Raw genomic sequence first — 23949 nt, forward strand, 5'->3', positions numbered from 1 at the left:
ACCACCTCAACTCCAAAGTATATCTTATCCTGATAACAACAGGAGGACATTCAGCCTGTCAGGTCAATGCCAGCTCACAGAGGGGAAATTCTAACAGTCCCATTTCCTCAGTTGTTAACTCCCTGCACCCTTGCAACTTCTGTCTCTCACATCACTCCTCTTTTGTCACTAACCAAGGGGGTAAGTTACAGTAGCTGATTAACTCAGCCCTGTGAGAGGAAACTGCAGCATGCAGAGGAAACCTTTGTGGTCACAAAGGGAATGTGCAAAATCACACAGGTGGAAGTGAACTTGGGTTCCAGGTCTGTAGAATGGTGAGGTAATCACACTAAATGATGAACCACTCCACCATCTACTGTATATTGAAAGGTTGGATGATATTGTCTATACTTCAGTAGAAGTTGGATACATAATGAAGTAGAAAGGAATAGAAATTTATACTAATAGTGCTGGATGAAGCGTGGAGGGAGTGCTGTGGGGTTGACATTAACGCCAGTGTTGTGGCATGTGGCTGTAGTGTGAAATTCTCTCTGTAAAAATTAATTTGCTTTATGCTCAATAGTTCCGTCTCCAGGGTGCAGATACGTTATTTACTTCTGCTCCTTTACCTTTACGATATTAGGTTATGAACGTAATTTTCCTGTGACATCAATGGAGGTCACTTCACCCATTGAGTCTTATGTTGGCCCTCTGAACAATCTCATCAGTTCTGTCCCTCATTTATTTCCCTGTAACTTATTCTCTGTTGCACACCTGTCTGTGCCACCTCCATGATAGTGTAGTTCATTGCCAGAGCAAGGTTTAGCATGAAGGATTGTTTTCATATTCTTTTCTCTTTGGTTAATCTATAAGACTGGCTTAAGTCCTGCACAAACATGACGAGCTGAATCTCCATGGTGCCAAAAATACCTCACAAATTTTGTTTTTGATGAAGTAACAGTGAGGATCAATGAGGGGAATGTGGTAGATGGTGTCTACATAGAATTTCAGAAGGTGTCTCATAATAAAATTCCATACAAAAGGGCTAAGCAGCAAAATTGAGGCCATGGAATTAAAGGGTCTGTCGTTGTATGGATATAAAACGGGCTTAAAGTCAGAAATCAAGAAATGCTAGTAAACTGGAAAATGGTGCATGGTATTGTGTCCCAGAGGTCAATGCTGGAACCACTGTTTTTTGATGTGCTATAGATACTGAGATTTGGATGAGCAGGAAAAAATTGAAAACTGCAGATGCAAAGTTTGGAAGAGTGGTAGAGAGTGAGTCGATCAGGTTATTCTGATACAAGAAAAAAGGGAGAAATTATGGGGAAAAATTAGACAATTCAGAAGGGTGAGAAACAAAGAAGCTGGAAGGTGATAGGTGGAACCTATTGCTTTGCAACACTTCGTCCAACTTCTTCACTCCATCTGTCATGGTCATCTCAATCTCCTGGTTGCCAACCATTTTAATCTGCTCCCCATTCCTTCACAGACATGTCTGACCTCTGCCAAGTTGGGGCTACACTCAAGCTAGAGGAACAGCTCATCATATTCCACTGGGTTGCCCTACAACCTGGCAACATGAACTTTGAAATCTCCTAGCAACACACACAAAATGCTAGAGGAACTCAACAGGTCAGGGAGCATCTATGGAAAAGAGTAGAGTCGACATTTCGGGCCAAGACCCTCCCTCCAATTTCAGGTAACTGCTCCACCTCAGTTCCTTTTTTCTTTTTATCTCTCCTGCTGATCCACCTGGCCCCTATCACCATACCTTTCCCCTCCCCAAGCCTCTCCATCTGCCCATCCTTCACAGATTCCTCCCATCTCAACCCCCACTATTCCCCTGTGCCTTCTGCATCTCCCTCTCTTGGTTCCATGTTCTACCTTCTCCTGTAAGATTCCATCATCTTCTGCTCTGTTTAGAGGAGGGACATGGATGGAAATCAGCATGAATCATCAAAAGTGGCGGGACATGGTGCAAGAGCAGTTATAAATCACATGAATCCTGGAACATGTGAACAGAGGTGGAGAGCGCAAAAGCAGCAAGGTGAGCTTGAACTGGCACAATTCACTGGTTAAGTCATCTGGAGTGCTGATCAGTACATATTAGGCAGGTCACACAGAGGATCAAGAATAGGTTCACTACAATGGTTCCGGGGAAGAGGGATTTCAGCTTAAAACAGCTGCAGAAGTTCCGTTTGGAATGAGAATTATTGGACAGGATTTGATGCAGAATGATGTCTGATCTGGAGGGGAATCTGCTCAGAGAGGTGTTATCCTGCCTGCTGCCTGGTGGGAGTCATGAGTCCCAGAGGAGGTGCCCAAGTACCCTTGCAATGAATTTTGCAAATGATGCACACTGGAGCCATGGTGCAGCTTAGTTCAGAGGATAAATGGTGGTGCATAGGTGGTCAATCAAGTGGACTGCTTTCTCCAGAATGGTGTCAAACTTCTGGAATATTGTTGGAACTTTACTCACCAAGGCATGGTCATTGATGCAAGCAATTCATGTCATTGTACATGTGACAAATAAAGCTAATCTTCCAAATTTATTTATTTAGCTATTTATTGAGAATAGGGCCTTCTGGCCTTTCAAGCCGTGCCACCCAGCAACCCCTGATTTAACCCTAGCCTAATCACCAGACAATTTACAACGACCAGTTAACCTACCAACCAGCACATCTCTGGACAGTGGGAGGAAACTGGAGCACCCGGAGGAGACCCATGTGGGCAGGTACAGTCTCTTTACAGAGAGCGATAGGAATCGAACCTGTGTCACTGGTACTGTTCCAAGGCAAGTAAAGATTACTCTTTACTCTGGAGCTCCTGAGTTGTGCCTTGGGGATTGTGGGAAATTTTGGGGATTCAGGAGGTCAGCCACTTACTGTAACCGACTTGCTCTGGATGCCATTGAACTTGTGTGTATGATCTGGCTGAGCTTCTAGTGAATGGTGACTCCAGGATATTGATGGTAGTTGGCTATTGAGTACTACACTCTCATATGTTAGAGGTAGTTAGCTCTGGCAGTTGTGACTTATCAATCTCACTTGCCACTGGTCAGCTCATTCCTGAATATTGTTACAAACTTATCCCATGTTGGGAGAGGGTGCTTCATTCTCTAATCGGTTGAAAGTGGATTTAAACAATGATGAGGAAGAAAGGTGATGAATGGATCCAGGACAGAGATGGTTGCTGGGCAAATAGCAATGGGAGGGAGGGGATGGGTTTCAGGATTGAGTGGCAGATGGAAGCAGATGTTAGATCTGAAAAGGACAAGGAAACAGTGGGATGGGGGGGGGATGCAAGGGTGCAGTAGTGGGTGATTTGGAAAGAGAAGGGTGTGCAAGAAGACCTGGGTGGATCAATAGGAGAGAGAAACAAACGGGGGCTGCAGGTTACCTGAAATTAGAGAATTCATTATTCATGCTATTGAATTGTAGACTATCCAGGTGGAACATGATGCACTGGTTTTCTAGTGTTCATTTGGCCTCACTCTGACAGTGGATGAAGTTAGGTCATTGTGGAATGGAGAGGGGAGTTGAAATGACTTACAACCGGGAAATCAAAATGGTCATTGCGGACAACACTAATGATAGTCACCTTCGCCTTGCCATCATAAATCCTGTTAGAATCATCCATTACTGAATGAGCTAGGATTTCCTCCAACTAAACAATGTCCATTGTTTGAAGGAAAGTACTGTTTGCTGCTGTAAACAGACCTTGATTGCCAACTGCAGCAATTTCCCTGACAAATTTCTGAGATTGAAACAAAGTGTTCACGTACTTGAAGGGAAATTTCACAAATTCAGTAACCCAGGAAGTCATGGGTGCTCAGTTTATTGAGTACATTCAATGGTGGGACTGAGAGATCTTTGGACAACAGGGAAATAAGGCGATATGTGACCTAAATTGTAAAGCTTCAATGTAAAGGGACAGCCATTAGATTGAGTGTTGAACCAAGCTCAAAGAGCCTCATTTACATTTTGTTCATCTTCAAATGTCTCCACCAAGGAGAACAGCCTTCAGACCCACACTCTTTCCAGACCCTCATTAATTTACATACTCCTGTCAAATCTTCCCTCACCAAAGAAAACAGTCCCCAACTTCTCTAATCATTCCTTGTAAATATAATTCCTCAACCTAGGGACCATTCTTGCAACTCTTTTACGATTTCCCTCTAATGCCTTTATATCCTTCCAAAAATGAAGTGAATAGCTATGAACACAATACTCTAGCCAAGGCCAGACGAACATTTTATAAAGATGCAGCAGTACTTTGCAGCATTTATACTCTTACATCCTATTGATAAAACTCACTGTCATGTATGTCTGATTAACCGCTTTCTCAAGCTTCCCTGCCACCGTCAATGATTTGTGCACCCATTCTCCTAGATCGCTCTGCTTCTACACCCCTTTAGAACAATATCCTTTATTCTACCTTACATCTCATTCTCCTTATCTAAATGCATCACTTTATATTCCTCTGCAATAATCATCAGCTGCCATGCAACAAGCCCATCACACCAGTCTATTTATATCATGCTGAAAACTACCATAACCCTCTTCGTCTGTGGCTTGCACTCTCAAGTTTAATTCATTAACAAAGTTCAATATAAGCAATGACCTTAGCTCCAATTACGCCGAGATTTCACCTTCCTCCAGTCTGTAAAATGTTGAACTTTTGAAGGGTCTCAGCCTGAAACATTGACTGCTTATTCCTCACTATGGTTTCTGCCTCACCTGTTGAGTTCCTCCAGCATTTGGTATGTGTTGCACTGCATTTCCTGTGTCTGCTGAATCTCTTATGTTTACGACTATAATTCTCTGTTATTTGTCAGTTGGTTAACACTGAGTTCATCATTTCTTTGTTCCTTTAATGTTGTGTGCATCACCTTTGCAGATAAATCTGTAACATGGCACCTTACCAAAGTCTTTTCAAAATCCATATAAACATCAACTGCACTACCCTCATCCATCTTATCTGTTGCTTTATCAAAACATTTTAACAAGATGGTTCAACATGATTTCTTCTTAGGACCTCCATGCTGTCTTGCCTTATTTTCTTCTAGACTGACAATTTCAGAATCAGAATCAGGTTTATTATCACCGGCATTTAATGTGATATTTGTTAACTTAGCAGCAGCAGTTCAATGCAATACATAATCTAGCAGAAAAAACAATAAATATAATAATAATAAATAAACAAGTAAATCAATTATGTACATTGAATAGATTTTTCAAAATGTGCAAAACAGAAATACTGTATATTACAAAAAAAAAGTGAGGTAAAAGTAAAAAATTTTGAACCATATTAATGTTTCGAAACCTATTTCGGTCCCTGAAGTGATATTGACTTGCCTTAGGCAGTTACCAGTCTTATTCTTCCTCCTATTTCAAATTCAGAACATTCACAGCTCATTCAAAATAGTGAGCAAAAATACATAGTCATGCCAAATAAATAAATAAAGTCCAAGTCCCTGAGCAACACATACCACAAGTTGATGGTCCAGTTCCTGGCAGAGTACATATGCAGGCAATTCAGCCTGTCATTCCACAGACAGGAGAGGCCAGCCCCCAGCCAAGCAAGGACACCACGCCACACCACCTCCAGTATCTCCTCTCCTGGATTGCAAGCTCACGGCTTGAGGCCTAGTCCTCACTGCAGCTGAGGCCACATAGTTCCCCCGCTGCCTGTCTCACCACCAGACAAGGGAAACAGTCCTGCAGCATCTTACATTATCAATGTCCAACAGGGTCTTGCGATCACAAGAGAAACATCCAAGGAAATCACCCATGATTACATTGTTGCCTCTGTTGCCTCCGATACTTCCGAGAAGCAGGCAGTAACATGGCCTGCACCCAGTCCAGCTCCTCTGCTGGTGGGCAGTTCTTAGATTCCAGCATTGTCTTGCGATCATTAAAAAAAAGACATTTAACAAAGAAAAAATACCTTTGATTGGTCCCCAAGAGGCGGCTGCACCTGAACGCTCTGCCATCTTATCTAGAGGTTTTGAACAATTGACAACTTTTCAATTATTTTTGATCAAAGCTTAGTGGACTTAACCCACCTCACTCTCCAGAATCAGATCCAGCAAAGCCTTTTTCTTGGTAATGATTCTTAAGACATTTTAGAAACTCTTCACCCACACTGTGCTTAATATTATTATGGTCCTCATTTAAAGAAGTACAATGAAACTTCTTCATTGTATAGTTCTTGCTCTTCTCTGTCATTTGTTTCATCTCTGTATCTCTCCTACTTGTTGGAACACTGTCGAGTACACTCATCAGGGCAATAATATTCCCTCTATTGCTTCTTAGCCTTCATCATCGCAATTACGTGTCGTGTCATATGACATGGGTGATCATGGTCTTTGACCATGATTGTTCTTGTCAGTTATTGCTACAGAATTGGTTAGCCATTGCCTTCTTCTGGGCAATGCCTTTACAAGATGAGTGACTTCAGCCATTATCAATAACCTTCAGGAATTGGCTGCCTCGCGTCAGTGGTGATATGCACCAGCTTCTCATTTGTCCATCCACCACCTGCTCCCATGGCTTCACATGACCCTGATCAGGGGCTAAGCAGCTAACACCTTGCCCAAGGATGACCTGCAGGCTCCCGGAGGCTTACGCCTTATGCCTCCTTTGGTAGAGATGAATCTGCACCTCGTCACCCCTTAACAAATAAATTCTAAGGAAACTCAAATTCACAGGAACACAAGAGGCTCCAGAGAGTGGTGAGCCAGCCAGTTCCATCATGGGTTCAATTCTCCCTCCAATTGAGGACATCATCATGAGATACAGCGCAGAATAAGGTCTACTGGCCTTTCCAACTGTGGCTACAAAAATAGAGCCAATTTTCATGGCCTTTAAACCCTGTGTATGTCAAAGCCAATAAACTTAAACTATCTTTGATCCTTTTTCCCATATTTCCTCCCCAAGTATGCACTACTGTCTTTAATAAATAATACAACACCTTTTTTTTCCCCTTTTTTCCCCTATCTTTCCTGAACACTTTGTTTCTAGAAACACAATCAACAATTCACATCTTGTGACTTTCTAAATTGGAATTAAACTGAGGACACTTTATTTGGTAAACTTTAGTATTCCATATTGCAATTCATCAAAACCTTGGGAAGTCCTTCCTTTTGTTACATTTAGTATTTACTTCTTAAATGTCACCTCAACAAATATAGCTGATTTATTCACTTCCTTTACATCTTGGAAACTTCCTCTGGGGAATATTGCAACACGGTACATTGCTTATGAACATATTAGGAAGTTGTGACATTATCAAAGAGATCACCAATCTGCCAGCTAACATATTTCCAACAGTTGTATGGATGGGCTTTTCTAGAAGTCCTCTGCTTTTACAGTATTTAACTAGATGGGAATGGATTTTCCTTGGCCAGATTTTCTTTAGTGCCAAGTCTCTGGGGATTTCCCCTCACCCGCTTCCCCTGATTTTCTGTGCGTCAGGTCGTTGCTCCAACAAGAAATGTGCAAAGGTCAGCAGTTGCTGTGGGGCCTTTCACCAGGCGATTATAAAACGGTAGCACTTAAACAGAACACGGACAGGCTGAATGATTTTGATGCGTTCCCTGGCAGGGCAGCAAAAGGTAAACCATCTCTATGAAAATCCTTTGCCCTCTCCTGACAAACTCTGACAAAGATATACTGTGTATTCATTTTAAATATGTTATTTGTATATCTGTTGAAATTGCATCTTGTCTGTTTAATCAACCTAGTGAATTAACCTTTTTCACCATTGAATGAGCCTGAATATTTCCTTGAAGTTAATTCTCTCCCAAAGTTAAGAGCCAAGTGTTTCTTTACTTGTGCTTCTTTTATTTACAGGGAGCATCATTCGGAGACAAAGTCATCTAGCCTATTCACACACACTGCTGGAGTCCTCATTTTTGACTGTCTCACTGGATCCCCCGATAACTGCTGAAGGTTCCCTCAAAGGTAAGTTTGTTTAGAAGCTGTGCAGCTTGATTCATGTTTTCCCTTTCTTACAGCAAGGTCTAATACTTTGGAGGTAAGTTTCTGGCTCATTGACTGCGTTCTTGTCTAGTCAAAGGTTCAAGCTCCATTTCAGAGACCAGTCCAGGCTGATAATAAATTCAAAACAGAAATGGTAGAAGAATACAGCAGGTCAGACAACATCTGTGACTACTGTTTCTCTTTCTAAATAAACTGCTCAGTTTTACCCACATTTTCTTTTTGTTTTTTTTTATTTTCGATTTCCAGTGTCTATCATTTTACTTAGATAATGCATTGAAAAGTAGCTGTTAGCGGAATGCTTTAGAGCTGTAAGATTGGGGTTGACTCCCACCGCTGTCTGTAAAAGGCTTGGATATTCTCCCTGTGACCGCGTGGGTTTCCTCCAGGTGCTCCGGTTTCGTCCCACATTCCAAACATGTAGGGTTAGGGTTAGTTGTGGGCATGCTATGTTGGCACTCAGAGCGTGGTGACATTTGCTGGCTGCCCAGCGCAATCCTAACTGCACACACAAAATGCTGGTGGAACGCAGCAGGCCCGGCAGCATCTATAGGGAGAAGCACTGTCGAAGTTTTGGGCCAAGACCCTTCATTAGGGTCCTAAATGTTGCGTTCCACCAGCATTTTGTGTGTGTTGCTTGAATTTCCAGCATCTGAAGATTTCCTCGTGTTTGCATTTACAGTCCTAGCTGATTCGATTTGATGCAAACAACACACTTCTTCGTATGTTATGCTGTCTCAATGTACACGTGGCAAATCAAAAGCTAACCTTATCTAATCTTTTTTGATTTTCAAGCTGATGCAATGTTGAAATATTCACAGGGTGCTTTTACTGCTTTCAGATTTTGGCTAGGTATTTAATTCCAAGCCCTGTGACTATTAAATGCCTTTTTTTTTTGCAAGAGGGAATGAGGATTTTCTAGCAGTTAATTATCTGTCAAAAATAATTGAAGCAAATTCAAAGTTCAAAGTTAAAATAAATTCATTATCAGAGTAGGTAAATATCACCATATACGACCCTGAGACTTATTTTCTTGTGGGCGTTCACAGTAAATACAAGAAACACAATAGAATCAATGAAAGACTACCCCTAACTGGCTGGACAAATAATCGATGTGAAAATACAAAAAGAAATTTTTTTAAAATGGTAGATATGTAAATAAATATATTAGATAGATTATAAATAAACAGATAAATAAGGAAGTGAATTAATCAATTATATTGATAAATAAATTGTTAGGTAGATAGATAGTTATATAAGTAAGTAAATAAATAAACTATAAATACTGAGAAGGTGAAATGAAGAGTCCTTAAAAGTGTGTCCATGGGTTGTGGTATCAGGAATATAACAAACTGAGTGAGGGACAAATGCGTGTACCCAGTTGAGAATGGTTCTGCAGCTTCTAACTTAGGATATAGTAGAGTTACCCCCCCCCCCCCCACCCCCGGTATTAGATCGTACCGTTCCAGCCTGTCTGTCTTGCCTAATAAGTAAATACTTATTGGAGGGAATACTTATTCCTCCTAAGTACTTGCATTCCATACCTAAATCACTCTGCCATTTTTTTTCTCTCTTAATCCCCTTAAAAAATCAGTAATCATCAAACTGTAGATCAATTGTCCTACTAGGGCCATTCTTCTAATTTGCTGCTCAAATTGATTTGATAATACTTATAGAGAATAAAGATATGTAACATGGGAAAACTCCCTTTGGCTTGTTAAAAGGTATCGGCAGAGTAGATTTGGAGAGGATGTTTCGTACGGTGGGGGAGCCTAAGACCAGAGGCCAGAGCCTTAGAATAGAGGGGTGCCCATTTAGAACAGACATGAAGAGGAATTTGAAATATTGCAAAATATTGGTAGAACAGATGTGGAGGAATTTCTTTAACCAGAGAGTGCTGAGTCTGGAATTCATTGCCTAAGGTGGCCGTGGAAGCTAAGTTATTAGGTGTATTTAAGGCAGAGGCTGATAGATTCTTGATTAGTCAGGGCATGAAGAGATAAAAGGGGAAAGGAGGAGACTGGAGGTGAGAGGAAAATTGGATCAGCTGTAATGAAATGGCAGAGCAGACTTGGTGGGCCAAATGGGCTAAATCTGCTCCTATATCTTATGGTCTCGCTCTTATGGCTCACAGAGTCTGTGCTGAGCAAAACCCATCCACTTATATCACTCCTACTCCCACTTTATATCATTCCCATTTTATTCCCTTCATGTAGCCTTCAACTCCCTGAGATTCTACTGCTCAACTGCACACTAGGGACAATTTGTATATATGGAGTCAGTGAGATATCGCACAGAAAGAAGCTCTTGTGCTCTTTGAGTCCACACTGAACACCAAGCACCCTACTTACTCTAGTTCCTCCTTAAACTACTCTCTCATATTCCCATCTACTCCCCACCCCCAGATTCTACCAGTCACAGCACACACCAATGACAACGTGATTTTCCCACTCAGCCACACACAGGTAGCTACTAAACTACCAATCACACATTATTTTATTTTTTGGATGTGGAAAGAAACCAGTTTATGCAGTGGAAACGTGCGCACTTGTAGGGAGACCGTGCACACTCCACACAGCCAGGATGTGAGAAACAGGACTGAACTGAACTGAACAGGACTGTGAGGCAGCAACACTACCAGCTACGCCATTGCACTGCCCAATGAAATCAAAGCTAATGAGCTAAAAGCAGGGGAAGAAACATGTAGATAACTTTATGCACCATTATTCTAGATATTTTTTCAAAATGAAAGGTTTTCTATTCTGTAATGTCCAAATTGTTTGCATCATTCTTGGGTCTCCATCATTATCAAGATACAACCTCTTTGTGATTTAACATTAGATTTCGTAGTCAGTTCAATGCTGCTGCTTTCTGTCTGCATAGAAATAATAGGTTCAATGTCCACCCAGCATCATAGAGCACTACAGCATAGAAGCATGTCCTTTGGTCCATCTAGTTCATGGCAAACCACTAATGTGCCTAGTCCCATTGACCTGCATTAGAGTTAGCATGCGGCGAAGCTAGCATTTACTACTACATCCTGGCTTCTCCCATGAAGCCAATGTCGACTCTAATTTACTGTCTCATCCTGAATACCAAATAACTAAATCTTCCTGACCTAACTCCTATGTGGGACTTTGTCAAAGGCCTAGCTAAAGTCCACTTAGACAACATTCCTCCTTCAATTCCTCCCAGCTTTCTTCCTTCAATTTTTCTGATAACCTCTCAACAGTCTCTACAAACAAGAGAAAACCTGCAGATGGTGAAAATCCAAGCAACTCACACAAAATGTTGGAGGAAATCAGAAAGCCAGGCAGCATCTACGGAAGAAAGTGCTGTCGATGTTTTGGGCCAAGACCCTTTGGCAGGACTGGACCCTTTGGAGTTGCTTGACAGACTCCACAAGATCAGTTAGACCTTTCAGATGTTCAAATAGGGCTGGGCTGCAACCATTCAAACTCCATATGAACATGGTACACTGACCCCCTCCTGGCCACAGAATGGACAAGTGGACAGGGTGTCAGTGAGCTGACTTAAAAACCTGTTGCACGGTACCTCTCTCTGCAACACCTTCCAGCCCAAGTCCCTCCACTGAGCTCCTCTGGTAAATTGTATCCTGCTTCAAAATGGTATACTTGTTGTCAGGGGTATCCTGGAAACTCTATCCACCCCTTCTACTTTTCCTGGTGGTCACCTGCAGCCTATGCCTCGTGTGACCACCTTACTATAACACATATCTGTGATGCTCCCAGCATCCTGCATGATCTTAAGTGCACTCTGTTCCAGCTCCGGTTCCTTAAAGCAGTTAGTCAGGAGCAGTGGTAGATATACTTTCCACAATAGTCACTATGACTAAGGTTGGAAGATCTTACCGTTGCTTTTGGGTCTACTCTACCTCTTTGCAAAGCCTCATAGTCAAAGCTTCAGCACTTTGACCTCAAACATTGCACCCAGAACAAAAGCAATGTATTACGTAACTAATGTTAGCAGCTTTGGAAAGGGATTACAGATTCTGGAATCTGGAGTAACATACAAAGTGCTGGGTGACCTCAGCAGGTCAGAAAGCCTGTATGGAGGGAAATGAACCATCGAACCTTCAGGTCAAGGTCCTTCATTCTTCAACATTGACAGTTCATTTCACTCCATAGATGCAGCCCGACCTGCTGAGTTCTTCCAGAGCCTTGTGTGTAACTAACACTGACCATATATCTGTAGCTGGGCCCCAAGGTCATGTCTGGCAATGACACAGTCATGGCCCGCACTTTCTGTAAATTGCAACACTGCATAATTTCAACACAGTTATGTCCTCTTTGGGAAATGCAGCAACATAATTCTGAGCATCGCAGTGAGTATCTCACACACAGCGAATACGGAGCTCCAAAGCATTGCAGGAGGTGATTGGTGCAAATATCCAGTCTGCTTGGCATCGTGGTGGGTACTGATTAGCAGCATGTGATAGATGACTCCATTCTCTCCTTTTGTGTGTAATCGCAGCTGAGCAAAACATTACCTTTCCCGATACAGGTTTTCCCCGCTATCCGAAGGTAGAGCGTTCCTTTGAAACCTTTCGTAAGCCGAAATGGTGTAAAGCGAAGAAGCAATTGCCATTAATTTACTGTTTATAGGGAAAAATTTTGAGCATTCCCAGACCCAAAAAATAACCTACCAAATAAACAGATAGTAAAAGCAGGAATGATATGATAAATACAAAGCCTATATAAAGTAGAAATAATGTAGGTACAGTGTAGTTTCAATTACCAGAATCGTGAAGATTCAGCCAAAAACCGATTTGTAGAAAAAAATAGGCACATACACACATGTGCACATATCTTCCCACACAAGGCTTCACGGTCATGGTAGTCTTTCTCAGGGTAAAAACAAGTTTAAAGCGGGTGCCTTTTCTTGTAAAAACAAAAACCCTCTTCAGATTTCTTTCGGTTAGCGAAAACAGGTACTAATGTAAGTCTTTTGTAGAAGCGAAGTGGCATAAAGCGAGCTTTCATAAAACGGGGGACACCTGTAGTTAAGTGACTAGTGAGGATTAAAATATAACTGGAGGCTCCCTTAGATAGATCATTTTGCTGAGCAAATCCATTTCCCAGGCTGATGTTCCCTGTGTTCACTTTCCAAACCATTCTGCATTAACTTGTCATCTATATCAATGATTGGAATGCGAATTTACAAGGCAGTGGTCAGTAAAATAGTTGGAATGGTTGACGGTGAAGACGGATATCAGGATATACAGAGGTATCTTATTCTGCTAAGTAAGGAGGCCAAGGAATAGCAAATGGAGTTTAATTTGGATAAGTGTAAGGTGCTGCATTTTGGTCATTGGCAGGAAACACTAAGAACCCTGGGAAATGTTTTAGATCAGAGGGGCCTAGAAGTACGAAAACACAGGTCACTGAAGGTGGTGTTGTAGATAGACCTGGGGCAAGGGCTGTGGAAGACTTTTGGCACCCTTGCCTCATCCGTCAAAGCATGAATTTCGAAGTTATGTTGCAGTTGTACAAGATTTTGGTGAGACTATATTTGGAACTGCGTGCACAAATTTAATCCTCCTGCTCTTGGAAAGGTGCTATGCAACTGAAAATAGTGCAGAAGAGAATAATTGAATGTGGCCATGACTTCAGGGATTTGAGTCATGGAGGGAGGCTGAGGAGGTTGGGACTCTGCTCCGTGGGTGATAATATTGATAAACAATGGGTATATATCTGTCTCTGAGACTGATGTCAGAACATTTTTCAAGAAGGCAAACCTTCATAAGGCGATAGGCCCAGGTGATATGCAATCCATGGCTGGGTATTGAAAACCTGTGCCAACTAACCAGCTAAAGTATTCAAGGACATCGTCAACATCTCACTTCTGTACTGTGAGATTCCCACCTGCTTCAAAAAGGCATCGATCACCCCTGTGCCCAAGAAGGGAAGGGTGACTATCATCCAGTAGCACTCACTTCTGCTGTGATGACATGCTTTGAGTGGTTGGTCTTGGCTAGGATTAGCTCCTGCCTAAGCAAGGACCTGGACCTGCTGCAGTTGCCTACTGTCATAGAGGTCTAGAGCATGCACAATCTCACTGGCTCTCCACTCGGCCTTAGAGCTCCTGGACAACAGCAAAACATATAGTACATTGATTTCTCAATCATCCCCTTAGTGCTGATCAACAAATTTAAAAGTTGGATTCTGCAACTGGATTCTCGATTTCTTCATCAGGAGACTGCAGTCAGAGTGGATCAGTAACAACATTTCCCCCTCTCTGACATTCAGCACAGGTGCATCCCAAGCATGTGTGCTCAGCCTACTGCTCTGCTCACTCTATGCTGAAGACTGGATGGCTAGGCGCAGTTCAAACACCATCTATAAATTCACCAGTGACACAACAGTCGCTGTCAGAATCTCAGACAGTGACAAGGAGGCATACAGGAGTGAGATGAGTGGTGTTTCAACAACAACCTCGTTCTTAACATCAACAAGACCAAGGAACTGATCGTGGACTTCAGGAAGGTGAAGTTAGGAGAACACATGCCAGTCCTCATTGAGGGTTCTGCAGTACAAATGGTGAGCAGTTTCAAGTTCCTCCATGTCAGCATCTCAGAGGATCTATCATATTGATGCAATCACAAAGAAGGCATTGCAGTGCCTATTCTTCATTAGGAGTTTTAGGAGAGTTAATTGTCACTGAAGACTTTAGCAAATTAGTACAGATGCACCAAAGAGAGCATCCTGACTAGTTGCATCACCCTGTAGTTCAAAGGCACCAATGAGCAGGATTGAAAGAGTTTGCAGGAGTTTGTAGACTTGGCCAGCTCATTATGGGTGCAATCCTCTCCACTATCAAAGACACCTTCAAAAGGCAATCCATTAGGCAGGCAACATCCATCATTAAGGACTGTCACCATCCAGGGCATGCCCTCTTCTCATTCCTACCTTCAGACAGAAGGTAAAGGAGCCTGAAGACCCACATTCAATGTTTGAAAAGCAGCTTCTTCCTTTCCACCATCAGACTTCTGAACAGTCCATGACCACATGAACATTTACCTCAATATTCTTATTCTGCATTATCTATTTATTTTTATTATTATTGGAACTTATAGCAATGTTTTATGCCTTGCTCAGAACTGCTGCCAAATAAGAATAAATTTCATGACATATGTCAGTGATAATAAACCTGATTCTGATGTGTATTAAGTAATATTTTACGGTACACACCTGACCATGCCAATTCTCCAGAGAATGGATAACTGGCACAGGCTCTTTAAAAAGTCAAGCCTGTCCACTAATTGGCGGCTATGTTTTGGCACCAAGGTTAGGATATTCAAAGAGCATCTAAACTCAGTTTCAAAGCTCAGTCGTCAGCTCAACTTTATTTCAGTCTGCGATTACGTTTCATATTTCTGTCTCAGTTGGAGTCTTATCTAGTTTCATTAGGTTCTCGCCTAGCATCTAGTAAAGAAGCCCGTTCTCATCTCAGAATAAAAATTGTGTCTTGATTCTAGCCTCGGATGCTCCTGTACTTGGGCCTTTACCATCCTCACCCAGGCCTTTCGTCACAAACTGAGGGGCATGGATAGGATGAATGTGCATAGACCATTTCCTGGGGTTGGGGAATCAAAAAGAAATGGGCATAGGTTTAAGGTGAGAGGGGGAGAGAGTTAATAGAAACCTGAGGGACAGCCTTTTCACCCAGAGGATGTTTTGTATGTGGAATAAACTGCCAGTGGTTAAGACAAATAGATTAACCCATCCATTGGATGGGTATATAGATAGGAAAAACTGAGAGGGATATTGATCAAATGCTGGCAATTGGGTCTAGCTTCAGTGGGAATTTTAGTCAGCATGGATATGCTGTAAGAAAATGGCTCCATAATTGAATTCCAGGAGAAAATTGAGTTTCACCTTTTCTATTCAATAGTTTCTTTTTATGATTTTGGCTCTGAAGGAAGCCAGTCAGTGCAATGCTCCATGCTAAGTAAAAAGAAGAGTTAATTTTCTTTAACTCCTTTCTGATTATTTTGTCATTGATCTATATCCACAATCCATTAGCCTTTCTGTCAAGGGAAACAGGTCACTCTCAATCTTCATTGTTCTACAGAAAGCAGCCCTATTCAGCCTCTCCTCATGTCTAAATCACCCAGCCCTGTTCAAATCACCTTAAATTGGGTCTGTGATGCAGCAGTGGCACTGTGGCAGGGCCATTTGAGCTGTCATCCCACAACTCCACTGACTGAAGGTCAATCCTGAGCTCTGGAAATTCCCTCGGAGATGCCATGTGGGGTTCTCTCAGGTGCTCCATTTTTGTCCCACCATCCTAAAGATGTTAGAGTAATTAGATTAATTGGCCACTGTAAGTTTCCCCTAGCATGTAGATGAAAGGTAGAATCTGCAAAGAGTTAATGGGAATGTGGAGTTACGGAAGTAACTAGTGTGGAATTTGTGGAGAACTGGTATTGATCAGACAGCTGGCAGAGACTCTGTAGGAATTACCTTCAATGTTTTAAGGTAATATGGAACTGGCCTCTGCACTTGCCCAAATGCTATCATCTTGAAGTGCTTTGAACAGCTGACAACGGCACACATCTAAAGCTCTGCCACACTGGACACTCAGCATAGCATCTGTTATGCCTCTGGTCCTGACTCACCTCGAAAACAAGGACGCATGTCAGAATGCTGTTTCTGGATTTTGGATCTGGATCCAGCATTGTTGTCCCACAGATCTTGGTGAACAAACTCCTGCTCCTCAGTCTAAATAAATCACTGTGCCACTGGGTGTTGGACTTCCTAACCAACAGACCTCAAAACTCAGGATGCACAATGGCTTCTCTCCATCATTCTCAGCACAGGTGCCCCCAGGGCCGCGTGCTAAGCCCGCTGCTGTACTTTCTGCTCACAAATGTCTGCCTGGCCAAACACCCAAGCAATCTCATTGTCAAGTTCACTGATGACACGACAGTGATGGGGCTCATCGCCAACATTGTTAAGATGGTCTACAAAGAGGTGGTGGAAGAGCTCAACACCTGGTACTAGGCTCAACTGTTGTCTCATCTTGTTGATAATCTCTTTATTAATAAGACAAAGGAGATGGTTATCGACTTCGGGAATACTCACACCCCTCTCACACCCCTCTTCATATTGGCGGCACAGACTCCCCCTAGTGCACATCTCACACGTCTCTCAATCTGCGCAGTCAAGAAAACTCGCCAACAACTCTACTTTCTGAGGAGGCTGGACTTTGCACATTAATACTTACAACCTTCTACAGAGGCACAGACGAGAGCGTCTTAACATGCTGCATCACTGTGTGGTACGGAAAAAGCACTGTGACAAACAGGGGGGCCCTACAATGGATAGTTAAAACTACCCAATGCATCATTGGCACCAGCCAGGATCACTAGACTCAAAAAAAACAGTTTATTTCTTGAAATCGTCTGACTGATCAACACCTCCACCCATTAACCCATCCCTTCACCACCTGTCACCACTAAACCCACATCAGCCACACCTCTTCATAGCTCCTTGGTGCCCGTCATCACCCCGTGCACTGCCACTTTACACTGCACTCCACACCTCATACCTACACAGACAGTCACTGTCTTACTGTGTTTTCATCCGCCCTGCTGCTACAGAGAAGAGTTCCTCTTGCTATGAGTCCCCTTGTACTTTATCAGTATTTTCAGAGTCACCTTATGTACAGGTACTCCTGCACCTAGCAACACTTTATGCATGTACAGTCTGTCTATGTATATAAGCTAACCTAATGTATATATGTCACACTCAATCTTGTGTTTTATAAGATCACTTTTATTCTGATATTCATTGCATTTTTTATGCTAATTGTGTGTTGTTTTAATGCTGCATCGGATCGGGAGTAAAAATCATTTTGTTTTCCTTTATTATTGTGTACTGAGGAATGATGACAAACAATCTCTAATCTTGAGCACTCTTATTGTAGGATAATGATTAGAGATGTACAAATTGTGAGCATATTATATGCTTCTATTGATATCTTTGCCCAAATATGCCGAGTAAAATAAAATCCTCTTATCCCTTCTTAATTACCTTATTTACATGGACTGCTATTTCAGGCTCATCATTCTTCCAAAAAGCAGCAGATACTCCGTGCAATGGGGAGAGTACATTTGGGTTTGTGTGTTCTAGTTAGAGCAGGGGTTCCCAACCTGGGGGGCCACAGACACCTCAGTTACTGGTAGGGCTGCATGGCATAAAAAGAGTTTGGGAGCCCCTGACTTAGAGAAAGATGAACTTTTACACTTTCTCAAAAAGGCAAGGGTGCTATCATTTGAAATAAGGCTAATGCTACAGAGCAGATTTGAGAGTTAGGTTCACATTTATTTAAGATTACTGCTGTGTTATTAACAAACAATAAAAGGTGCTTTTTGCAAAAATAATTGAAAATTGTGAAGTTCTAATGCACCAAATGAGAGTAACATGACTTCAAATACTGACTTTAAAAATATCTCTGTTAACAAAGCTAAGTTTATTTAAAAGTCAGTAATATTTATACAGAAGTATGCTCGTAACATGCGATTGTCAGCTTTATGGTCTCATCAGAATTTTAGTAATTTGACAAAAAAGTCTCTGAAGTTTTGCTCCATAGCCTAGAAAAATCTGTGGATTGAAAACTTTGATGTGTTTGTAACAGATTATCTTTCCACTGCAGGAGGTTTGTAGAATGAGTTATTTGTATCGAAGTCTGCCTATCAGAGGCAGGAAGTTAGGGCATCAGTGGAAGAGTTCTACATGTTATTTTCAAAAGGGTCAAATCCGTGGGACTTCATTCTTGGCTGTGATATGTTAATGACAGAGGGTGCAGCTTGGGGAAAACTTGAGTGTCAACGGGGGGAGGTGGTGAAATGATATTATTGTGGTCAGCTCCACACTAGGCAGCTGTGAACGATTGTGGAGAGCAGTTACATGATGAAGCAGCTGAAGAGTATTTGTGTCTGCAACTTATTCGCGTGAAGAAGACTGTAGCTATTCTGTAAGCTGAGGCACCTTGACAACTCTTTATTCCGAACCAGAAAGCTACAGGTCCAAGTCCATACCTTAAAGCTGAATTTCCAATGCAGTATCGATGAGCCATGCATGGTCCAAAGTATTCTTTGGATGTGAAAGTACTGTACATTGAGGTGAGTCTGGCTGAGGTGAAAGAACCTATGGTAGAATCTTGTAGAAGGGCTCTCCTGGGCAAAAAGTTATCCCTGATTGAGAACGTTTTTGAATAAAACTTGTAGATTTGATCAAGACTTCCTTTGGTAAAACCTGCAATTGTTAAACTGGTTCTGGATAAAAGGGGGAAGGAGTGCACTAACAAGTTGCTGGCGGAACTCAACAGGCCAGATAGCATCTATGTAAAAATGTTTCGGGCCTAGACCCTTCATCAGGACCTTGGTTAGGTCTGCTGAGTTCCTCCAGCATTTTGTGTGTGTGTTGCTTGGATTTCCAGCATCTGCAGGTTTTCTCATATTTAGGAGTGCACTAACGTACTCATTTCTTGCTGTGTGTAAATAGTGAAGTGCAGCTATTCGAGCCCGTAAAACAAACTGACAGGAGACAGAAACTACTTATATGTGCAATTTTTCTGTGCAAAAGAACATGATTTTACTATCTATCTGCAGGGGGTGAAAGGAAATATAAGCATTTATCTTTCAGGAAATAGTCAAACACTTCAAAGCCAATGGAAAAATCTCTCTCAGATATCTTTCAAAATCTACAACACTGTAATCCACCCCTGGTCTCCTGGAAACCAGTAACCCCAAGCCCTCCCACTCTTTGAAATCTATGCCAATGGGTGGGATTTATGACTTATAAATGATGGATATCAGATATAAACAGATAGCTATCATTGCTTTAAATGAAACAGCCAAACATCCTTTGGCTGTGATCTTTAACTGAAGTGCAAAATAAAGCAGATTCTTGAAGTTCTCTACAAAAGTGCAGTCTTGGCACTTATTACAGCAAACGTTGTAGATACTGGAGCTCTGGAATGAAACCAAAAAATGCTGAATTGACTCGGCAGGAAGGGCATCACCCGTCAAGAGAGGAGCAGTCAGAGATTAAATGGTTGGCCCCTTACCAGAACTGAAATGTGAGATCATACAAATTCTAACTCGCACTAAAGAGGAACAAAAGGGAAGGTTTATGAATCGATGTTCAAAGTAAACTAAGTAGATGCTATATATGCACTATGTACTACCTTGAGATTCATTTGAGATTGGTAGTGGGGAAGGCGGAGGAGATGAGTGCCTTTGAAGGGTCTGTGAAAGTGTTCTTGTTTCAGTCCTCCTCAGTATTGTTCCCTTCTTCACCACTTCTTCCAGAGCAATATTGATGGTGTCTGTCATGTCCTGTCTAGTGCAGACTAGAAAGTGCCATCACCCTTTTCCCACTTGCACATTTCCCACTTGTTTCCCTTCCCTTTATCAACTTCCCTCTCTCTCTCTCTCTTTCTCAATAGTTGAGGTTTTGACCGTAACCTATAGAAACCCACAGACTGCCACAGCCGTGTTGACTTCACTTCCTTGCATCTTGTTAAAGTGCTCATTCCGTTCTACTTTTTGATTCTTCCAAATGAGGTTTTCTATTTTCCTCAGTCCTGTCTTCCTCCCTACCATACTCATAGTAGCTTCTCTTCCCTTTCTGGACCGTTCTGTTCATAAACTCACTCTCCCTGCCCAGAACAAGGGAAATGTTGTCTTCATCTTCCACCCCATGATCTTCCATATTCAATGAATTTAGAATTTTGGTTATCTAACACATAATACTACCACCTGATCCATCTTCTCTTGTTCTTCTTTTCATCAATCTTGAGGACAAGCAGGTTTACCTTTCTACCTCCATCAATACCCACTCCAATCTCTAATGGTATCTTCCTATATAACCTCTTCCATTCTCTTTTTCCAGGTCTCAAAGACTTCACCTGCACTTCTTCCAAATTAGACCACTCCATTTAGCTCATGATGTGCTTCTTCTCTATGGTGGAAAAAACGAACACAGATTAGGCCACAATGGTCCGCAGGGCACCACTTTCCAGCTTGCAGGACTAACACTGAGCTTCTAGTTACCCATCACTTTAACTCTCCATCCTGCTCTCACTCTGATCTCTTTGTCTTTGGCTTCATGCACTGTTCCAATGAAGCCCAACATATCCTCAAGGGCAAGCATCAGCTTCCTTAACAAGGCGCTTCACAGCTTTCTGAACTCAACACCCGATTCACCCATTTTGAATAAGCGGCTTTTCCTCACTTTCTCAGAGCGTTCCCTCCTCTCTACTCATGGCACCCTGTAGATCTCCTCTCCCCCTTCTCCCTCTGTTCAAAGGCCTCTTTCCTCTAATGCAGTGATCAGAAAGGTACACAAGCATCCAGCAAGCCTTCAGCAAAACCCCTCTGCTCTGTTATTCTCTGGGCACGGGCTGGGGAAGGAAGATGCATTGCATGCCTTTTCTTACAATGTATCCTGCTACCTGATGGATCAGTAGGCATACATTCCCAGAATGCGTGAGTAACTCAACATCTTTCAACTAGGCTACTGTCCAAGTGCTGTGAGTTTAAATACAGAAAGTATTTGATAAGTCAGGAAGGAGATGATGGGCAGGAGGGCCTCTTGCTGTCCTCTCTGAATCTATCACCTTCCAGGTTCACAATTTGATCTAACTAAGAGGAAGTGATTGGTCTCCTGATTGTTAAGCTACACTTCAGTGATGCTTCACTGGAATGGGGGTATCATATCCTTTGGGATGCCTCTCTTCTTTCATGTCTCTCAGTGTCCCTCTAGCTATTGTTCATTCCTTTGCCTTGTTTCAACTCATACCCCTCTGCATTTGCCACTTTCCTCGGACAGTGGGGAGCTGCAGAGCCGCAGTTCATGGCGCACTGGCCTCGCCCAGGCAGACTACTTCTCAGGTGAGTTTGTGACTCACAGAGGAGTCTGCAGCTTGCAGATGCCACTACAGAACACCGCTGCAGACAGAGTTACAGAAATGAGCAGCAGTTCAATGGTTTTCAAGAAACTGTTGGAACCTCAGAGCCGTACAGCATCGAAATAGTCCTTTCAGCCCATCAAGTCCATGCTGGCCATCAACCATCCACTTACACTAACTCTGCATCAATCTTTTCTTCACTCTCCCCACATTCTCATCAACTCTGCACAGATTCTACCATTCACCTACAGACCAGAGACAATTTACAGCCAAATATGACCAACTAGCACGTTGTGGAGACATGGAGGAACCCTCTCAGTCTTCGGGAGAAGGATCAAGCATCAGCTTTATCACTATATACATTATATGTATTAGGGACTTGTTGTGGTACATTGGCATGACTTGCAACAAAATCAACAACGTTCAACAACTATAAAAAATAAAGAATTATGTAAAAAGTAAGTTAGAAGTTAAAGTATAGAGAAGGAATAAAACGTGCATAAATACATAAATATCAGTGTGTACTTACAATGTAAACAGCAATATAAAAATGGTTTAAAGAACTTCGGGTACAGTGCAGTCAGTGTGAGATAACAGAGGTGGGCGGGGTGGCTAACTAGAGTGGTTGATCGGATGAACTGCCTAGGGGAAGAAACACTTAAGGTGGGGTGAAGTTTTTGTTTTAGTCACACAGACAACACTCAAGGTCAGGACTGAACCCAGGTCTCTTGTGCAAGAGGCAGCAGCTCTACTGGCTGTGCAGCTGCACGCTCTGGAACAATGGAATAAACGAACAAAGCACAGCCTGGGATGAGAGTGCAGCAAACACGGACAGCTCTGGTGACTGAGGTGTACTTATTTTTATTAATTTTGCGATACAGCACAGAGTAGGCCCTCCCAGCCCTTCGAGGCAGGCTGGCCCAACAAACCCGAATCACAGGACAATTTACAATGACCAACTAACCTACTCAGTAAGTCTTTTGGACTATAGGAGGAAACCAGAGACCCTGGAGGAAACCCATGGATTCCACAAGGAGGATATACAGAGATTCTTTACTGAACAGCACTGGAATTGGACTCCCAGCTCCAGGACACCGCAAACTGTAATGGCATCGCACTCTCCGCTACGCTACCATGGCAAGAAACAATAGGCCACGTGACAGGAGTGGTGGAGCTTGGGCTGAGAAAGCCAGGGAGTGAAAGTCGAATATGGGAGGAGGTTAAAAAGTGATTTGATGGAAAAGATGCAGTGAGGGAACTGAAGAGAGTTCATTTGGAAATGATGGTAATTGATATCCTGAGATGCCAGCTTGCAGTAAGAGTGAAGAGTATTAATCAGGGCGCACAACTATAGAGTCACAAGTATACCAAGTGCATTTTCTCAGTCATGGATGAAAGTCAAGTCAATGTTTCAGGTCGGGACCCTTCGTATCCTGAAATGCCGACGGTTTATTTTCTTCCGTAAATGCTGCCTGACCTGCTGAGTTCCTCCAGTGACGTTGCTCAAGATTGCAGTTTCTGCAGAATCAGCTGTGCCTCAAAATTGTAGTAGAGATTGTGAGAGCAGATGCGTACAAGGCCTTCCTGGCGGAAGTGATCCACCAAAACGAATTATACTTGCATGTCAATGTTTCAGGGATGCTGAGTGTAGCCTGCAGTAAAGAGATCAGAGTGCAGGGATGGAGAAAATTCATAATTGGCTAAATTTATGGCTGTTTATTAGTTAAATGATTGTGTAACTTCATAAGTAACTTGAATTAGTTCATTTCCTTTCTAAAAGGGAAGCAAAGAAGTGATACATACATGTATCATACAATCAAGAAGTAGATTGTGTCACATGGTATAAATCTTGATATCTCCTTGTAAACAGATTGTGCTGTTTAGTTGAGAGTTACTGCCTTCAGCAAAGGATGCTTTCTATATGGCTTTACTACCTCTGCCTAATTGTTGATGCAAGCATGAAGAAACTCATAGACACTAAGGTGGGCATTATGTCAACAAGGTTTATTTCAAATTCTTCGAA

The 23949-nt window shown here is 42.3% G+C and overlaps 1 protein-coding gene across 5 annotated transcripts in view; it reads left to right on the forward strand.

Annotated features, from left to right (window-relative positions):
- Positions 1 to 7308: 7308 nt before the first annotated feature.
- fut7 (fucosyltransferase 7) overlaps positions 7309 to 23949 on the forward strand; it is a 114210-nt gene continuing 97569 nt past the window's right edge. For 4 of the 5 annotated variants that reach the window (XM_059943798.1, XM_059943799.1, XM_059943795.1 and 1 more), the window contains exons 1-2: positions 7309 to 7600; positions 7839 to 7949. In XM_059943798.1, the coding sequence (XP_059799781.1) occupies positions 7480 to 7600; positions 7839 to 7949 (232 nt within the window). In that variant the 5' untranslated portion in view covers positions 7309 to 7479. Of the gene's footprint in view, positions 7601 to 7838; positions 7950 to 23829; positions 23909 to 23949 lie in introns of those variants that run through there. The other variant, XM_059943797.1, reaches the window with a different exon arrangement.

This window comes from Hypanus sabinus, chromosome 18 (genome assembly GCF_030144855.1).
Source record: "Hypanus sabinus isolate sHypSab1 chromosome 18, sHypSab1.hap1, whole genome shotgun sequence".
Classification (NCBI taxonomy): Eukaryota; Metazoa; Chordata; class Chondrichthyes; order Myliobatiformes; family Dasyatidae; genus Hypanus; species Hypanus sabinus.